Raw genomic sequence first — 6206 nt, 5'->3', positions numbered from 1 at the left:
TGTCGGCAGCTTGGGGTCCCCGGCCGCCGAGATCGCGCGTGCAAATGCGGCCGCAGCAGCCCTCGCCTGCCTGCACCGCGCAGGGCTCGGAGCCGGGAGGACCTCCCCCTCCCCACCTGCCGGGGACCCCTTTTTCTCCCGCCCGCGGCCCCCGGGACACCCCCAAACCCAATAATGGTTCAGTCCAGAGCCACATAAATGTTTATTCCGCGAGTGCGGGTCCCACAGTCGGAGACACTTCCCCCTCCCCTCCCCGCCGCGTGAAGTGGCCCGGGGCCGAGCCCCGCCTCCACCTCGCTCTCCGCCAATTCCCACCCAACTCCCAGGAGCCTCATTTGCATTTCCTGGAACGGCTACCCAATGAGAAGACAACCACGCCTCCCTCCCCCAGGGGGCGGTACTCCAGGTGGACTGCACCACTCTTGGGATCCAGGGATGGGGGGGTGCTTCCACTGAGGTTATGGTGACGGCAGGGTGGGCTCCCCTCAAGTGAGGGTCCTGAGTTCATCAGAAGAGGGGGTTCTGGCTTTGGAAGAGGCCCAGAAGCCCGCTGTCCGGGACGGGCTCCTTAATGATGTTCTGGATCTGCAGGGAGAGTTGGGGGGGCGGTCAGAAGAGTCAAGGGTCCCCATCCCATAGACAGAGCGAGGACACCCCTCCATCTCGGCTCCTAACTGTGCCGCCGGCCTCGCTCCGAGACTTCCTGGGGCCTCACTGTCCTCACACCTGGCCGGCTCTCTTCCTAACACGTGCGATCTCACCTGCCGGCTGGTTGTGTCCCGGGCGGCCCATCCACACCTTCCGGTCCGTCGCTCTAGGGCCCTCGCCTCCCTGTTCCCGCTCAGGCTTGGGTCCTTACCCCAGGCCATTTAACAACTCCGTCAGCTGAGCAGGAGCAGCCAGCCCACCCCCATCCACCCAGGAGCCTCAGTGATTCACCTCCAGGGCCAGACCCACCGCCGACCGGGGTTGAGTCCCAGCACAGCTTGCAGGGTGCCTCAGGCAGCCTCCCAGCTGGGGCCCTCCGCCCGTCCACACCACCCACGTGGGACCCCCCTGCCTCGTCCTCCCAGGTAGCTGAGATTACCGGTGTGGCTCTTTGTAATCGGTGATCTGACCACAACCAGTGTCCCTGTGCCAAACCCCAGCGGCTGCCCATTGCTAAACACCCTGATCTCTGCCAAGTCTTGGCACTGGCTCCTGCTGCTTTGGCTCCTCCATGCCGTCCATGGGCCGCCAGCCGTGCAGCTCCTACAGTGAAGCCGCTCGGCTGCCCCTCCAGCTGCTCCCTCCTCCAGGAACTTGTGACCAAAGGTTGCCCCCCCCTTCGAGGTCATGCACATTCCTGCTGTCACCCCGCACGTCCCCTCCCCAGCTCCAGGTCAGTGCGCCCTGACCTGCCTGTGCACTGGCCTTTTATGTCCACATGGTGAGGCCAACTCCAGGAGGCCTGGCGCAGCTGCCCTGGGTAGACCATGCGACTGGCACATTCTAGGTGCCCAATAAATGCCCAGCAGAACAGAGGGAGGGAGGGGAAGAGCAGGAACACTGAGCCTAGTCCTCAGGACAAGGGTCTGCAGCAGGGGCCCAGGCCTGGGCTGTTTCTGGAACCAGGAAGGCCACTCTAGAGGTGGTGGTTCAGGCCAAGAGACCATCGAGGCAACACCAGGCCGGACAGTGTAAAGGCCCAGGGGACGGCTGGGGGGACCAGGGGCTCCCACCTTCAGCTCTCTGCTGCTGCCCCCACACCCCGACACCCCAGTCCACCCTGCATGATCTTTCCCTGTGGTCTGAGTCACCCTACATCGCTTCTCCTTCATTTATGGTGGTGGCAGGAGCGCCCCCAGGACTCAGCTCCCGGCACCCAGCACGGGGACACGGCCCTCACCTCCTTGAACCGGGGGTGGGCAGCGTCGCCCACGAGCTGCAGAATGAGCCCCTCGCTGGTGGAGAGGAAGGTGCCACTCTGCCGCATGCGGGCCAGCGCCACCAGCCGGTCCACCTGGCTGCACAGATGAGGGAGTGAGGTGTCCATGCCACCGTGGCAGGACACCAACACCCCGGCCCCACACCCTCAGCCCGGGGGACCCTCACCTTCGAGAGGAGCAGGCGTCCACCACCACATGGACCTGCAGCCCCCGGTCCAGCAGGTCAAGCGCTGTGTTCTGCGGTGGGGAGGGGGTGAGAGACGGGGGTGAGGGGAGGGATACCAGTTGGGGGTCAGACTGCAGGGCTGGGAGTAAGGGACACTCAGAGAAGGGCGGGCCCGGGTCAGGGGGAGTGCCCAAGCCAGGAGGAGTCCCGGGGAGGCTGGGGCAGCACAGGGGGCAAGAGGACCTCACCAGGATGCAGGCCTGCGCCTCGATGCCGCAGAGCAGCACGGACTGCAGCTGGGGCCGGCGGTCCAGCTCCTGCCTTAAGGCGGGTACCATGCTGAAGCAGGTCTTGCTCAGGGCCTGGAGGCCCGTGGCACCCAGTTCTGGCACTGTGGGGCCCAGGCCTTGCGGGTATTGCTCCGTCAGCACGGCCGGGACCTCCAGCAGCCGGGCCGCCTGGACGGGGAGAAGGACAAAGGCCCGCACTGAGGGAGGAGGCCAGGCCCGGAGCCCGGTCTGAAGGAGGAGGCCCGTCCCTACCTTGAGCATCCTCGCAGCCACGGCGACGATCTCCGGGAAGTACACGACGCGGTGGCGGAACTTCTCCTGCATGTCGCAGAGGAACAGGATGGACGACCCCGGGAGGACGCGGCCCAGGCCTGGCCTGGCTGCTGCCATTCCTGGGGTGACAGAAGGGCAGGGGGTGGGGTGGGGGGCGTCCAGGTGTGTCGGCCTGTGTCATGCCCCCTGCTCCCTCCTGCCTCTGCAGCTGGCAGCCACGTCCTTGGGCGCCTCTACGTCCACCCCAGGCCCAGGGTCACCTCCCTCCACCAGCCTCGTCCCTCCTGGAGATGCACAGTGTCAGGGAGTGTCCCAGCTCAGGGTCTCCCTGACCCTAAGTGGGCTGTGGGGTGGCCAGGCTGTCTTGAGGAAGAGGCAGCTCACTGACCACACGGGGCAGCAGTGCCTGGGAAACTCCCAGGACGGGCCACTCACCCAGGTGGAAGGCAGGGCGGCGAGGGCTACGGACTGGGCCGGGAGGAATTTGAGGTGACTTAAGGGATACAGAATTGCCCCTCGGGGTGACGAAAATGTGTTGGAGCTGGGCAGTAGTGAGGGTTGTACAGCACCATGAACGTACTGGATGCCACTTAGCCGTGCGTTTTACATGGTCACAAGGGCCGGGCATGGTGGCGCACGCCTGTAATCCCAGCACTCAGGAGGCTGAGGCAGGAGGACCATTGTGAGTTCGAGACCAGCCTGGGCTACAAAGTGAGCTCAAGGCCAGCCGGAACTGCATAGCGAGACCCTGCCTCAAAAAGACAGATAAATAAATAAATAAATAAATAAATAAATAAATAAATGGTCACAAGCCGGTCTTTGGGCTGGAGTACAGCCTGTTGTGTATTAGGACAGATTCCATTGCCAGCAACCCCTATATGCACGGAGCATCAGCCTTTCTTTTCTTTTTTTTTTTAGCATCAGCTTTTTAAAAAAGATTTTTAAATTAAAAAAATTGTTTAAGGCTGGGGAGATAGCTCAGCGACACAAGTTCCTGCCTGGCAAGCGCAAAGTCCTGAGTTTGATTCCTGGAACCAAAAAAAAAAAAAAAAAATTTGTTTAAAAATTTTCAGTCATTTTTAAAAAACCTCTGGCATTACTAGAAATCAAACTCAGCCCCTTCACAGTGATCAATAGCCCTAGTCCTTACTCTTTTATTTTGAGACAGGGTCTCACTAATTTGCTCAAGCTGAGCTTGACTTTGAGATCCTCCTGTCTCAGCCCCCCAGAGTGCTGGGATTACAATAGTGTACCACCACACCCGTCCAAGAGGGTTAGTTTTGTTCTATATATTTTATGACAATTAAAAGAAAAAAACCTAAACAAACAAACAAACAAGGGTTGGGGCTGGTGAAGCCACCTGCTCAGACGGCCTTCTACAAAGGAGGAAGCTGAGGTCCAGCAGGGCTGTGATTGGCCACAGCTCCGGCCGACCCTGGGTGTCCCTGACTCCCTAGGGGTCTGCGTCGGGGGTCCTGCAGCTGCACCACAGGGGCTGTGGCACTGGGCTTCTGTTGATCACCCCAGGCCGCGTTTGCAGCTTGGTCTGCAGGGCTCACACTCCCTGCATGCCAGGAGCGATCAACTGCAGGGTTTGTTTTTCTAAACTGGGCGGTGAGTACACAAGTGTTTATTATTATTAAAACTCAGTACAGGGCCGGGGACATAGCTCAGTGGTATAAGCACATGCCTGGCAAGCACAAGGTCCTGAGTTCGATTCCTGGTCCACACCCCACCCCCAGGAAAAAAACAAAACAAAAAAAGAGAATAGAACATTTAAAAAAACTCAGTACAGCTGCCATAGAAAACGCATTCTATGTGTAACCACCTCAGCTTTCAAAGCCAACAGGTGATTTACATCTGAACATTTTTCTCCCCTTTTATTTTTTTCTGTGCAGGGGACGAACCTAGGGCCTCAGAGCTGCAGCCCCAGCGCAGTGGTGAATTTACATAGCTTGAATTTTATCTCGGTTTTCTGCAGCGCACTTGCTGGGTGGGAGCCCTGTTTTGGGCTAGCAGGCGGGTGGCAGCAACAAGCCCGGGGGACGCCGGCCATCCGCAGTGAGATACAACCCCTCGGAAGCATCGCCCTGGCAGCGGCTCAGGGCTGCCCGTCAGAGCTCCTACGGGGTGGGCACAGGGACAGAGAAATCCAGGGTCCACTGGCAGGGCACGGGCCACCTACATCCTGGTGAGCCACACCACGGGTCTTTGCGGCAGGAACAGTGACAAGCGCGCCCCTCAGCAGTAAGGACCAGTGCTCACAAGCAGGGCCGGGACAGAGTAGTGCGTACAGAATGCTCCCATTTGTGGCAGGAAAGAGGGGTCTTGGGAGCCAGCTGTGCTGGTGCACGCCTGTTATCCCAGCACTCTGGGAAGCTGAGGCAGGAGGGTTGCAAGTTCGAGCCCAGCCTGGGTAATTCAGGGACTTACTAGCGAGACCTGTTTCAAAATAAAAACTAAAAAGGGCTGGGATGTAGCTCAGGTGGGAGGGCGCTGGGCTCAATCCCCCGTGCTGAAAACGAAAAGCAAGAAGCAAGATTTACACAAGTCAGGGCCCAGCCAAACCAGTGCGGGGTGACAGAGGTCCAGGCCGCGGTGACCCGGGGGCTAGAGGCGGAGTGGGGCGCAGGAAGGACGCCTCCAAGGCCAAAGGGCTGTTTACTGCCCCAGGAGGCCCGGGGCACCCAGTCCTCGGCCCGGCTTGCTGGCTGGGGACCTCCGGCAAGTTCCTCCGGCTGAGCCTCAGTTTCCCTTCGGAGAAATGGGCGTCAAACGCGTGCCAGACGCACAGCCGGCGACTCGAGGGGCCGGGGTGGGGGGCGTCGTCCCCGCCGCGGGGTGTCTCCGGGTCGCCGCGCACAGCCTCAGTCCCCCCTGCAGGCGGGCCGGTCAGTCCTCCGCGGCGGGCGGCGGGCCGGACTCACCGGAAGCACCAGTTCGCGCCGGGCGGCCCCCCGGCAGGTGAGGCTGGCACTCCTGCGGCTCAGAGCCCGCTGGGTCCCGGCACGGTCACTATTTGGCTGCGTCGGTACGCATGGTCCGGGAGGACGAACAGCCAATTGGCTTTCGCCTCGCCCTGCCCCTCCCCTCCATCCCAGCCAATCCGCACGCGTCTCTGCCGTGGCTCGTGAGGGGCGGTGCCCGAGGGAGTCAGTCCAGAACGTGATTGGTCTACAGTGGAGGGGTGGGCGGACGCACTCGTGTAAGACCAATGGCGAGCAGAGGATGGCGTGAGTGGCGGGCACGGGGGAGGGGCGGCGCGGCACGGCAGTCCCTATGAAGCCCTGTGCCCTCTGGACACCTCGGCCGCGGCACACCCCGCAGGTGCCCGGGTCGCGGGTCGCGGGAGGCCATGCCCGGCTCGGGTAGGCTCTTCTGTGTGCAGCAGGCTTACAGAGATCCCCAGGCGCCTCCCGGAAAGCCAGGCGCGGTGGAGTGCGACGCGGACTGCCCGCCCGCCCCTGTCCGCGGGCACGGGCGCTCTTTATGCCCTCTGCAGGGGGGCGCCGGGGCCGCACCCGCGGGGTAACGGGCAGCGGGCCGGCG

General features: G+C 61.8%; 1 protein-coding gene across 2 annotated transcripts; it reads right to left on the bottom strand.

The window, feature by feature from the left end:
- Positions 1–183: 183 nt before the first annotated feature.
- Isoc2 (isochorismatase domain containing 2) lies at positions 184–5707 on the bottom strand. Of its 2 annotated transcripts, none has more exons than XM_005413312.2 (6): positions 5585–5707; positions 2637–2776; positions 2343–2552; positions 2095–2165; positions 1889–2006; positions 184–585 (listed from the first exon to the last, which is right to left on the bottom strand). In XM_005413312.2, the coding sequence occupies exons 2-6, from the start codon at positions 2772–2774 to the stop codon at positions 508–510; spliced, it is 615 nt and encodes a 204-aa protein (XP_005413369.1). In that variant the 5' UTR covers positions 2775–2776; positions 5585–5707; the 3' UTR covers positions 184–507. The 2 variants fall into 2 exon arrangements, with proteins under 2 accessions (XP_005413369.1, XP_013364758.1); XM_013509304.1 differs by lacking the exon at positions 5585–5707 and adding an exon at positions 5204–5519.
- Positions 5708–6206: the final 499 nt, after the last annotated feature.

The sequence above is a fragment of the Chinchilla lanigera genome, unplaced genomic scaffold (genome assembly GCF_000276665.1).
Source record: "Chinchilla lanigera isolate Chin_1 unplaced genomic scaffold, ChiLan1.0 scaffold00166, whole genome shotgun sequence".
NCBI classification, from domain to species: domain Eukaryota; kingdom Metazoa; phylum Chordata; class Mammalia; order Rodentia; family Chinchillidae; genus Chinchilla; species Chinchilla lanigera.
Note: the sequence above shows the minus strand (reverse complement) of the source record. Positions and strands in the feature narration are given on the sequence as shown.

Excerpts from the sequence above, each read along its gene's own strand:
- Isoc2 (XM_005413312.2), bottom strand. The coding sequence starts at position 2,774 with ATGGCAGCAGCCAGGCCAGGCCTGGGCCGCGTCCTCCCGGGGTCGTCC. Across the intron at positions 2,553-2,636 it reads TGGCTGCGAGGATGCTCAAG|GCGGCCCGGCTGCTGGAGGT; the intron begins GTAGGGACGGGC and ends CTCCCCGTCCAG. Across the intron at positions 586-1,888 it reads CCCACCCCCGGTTCAAGGAG|ATCCAGAACATCATTAAGGA; the intron begins GTGAGGGCCGTG and ends CTCTCCCTGCAG.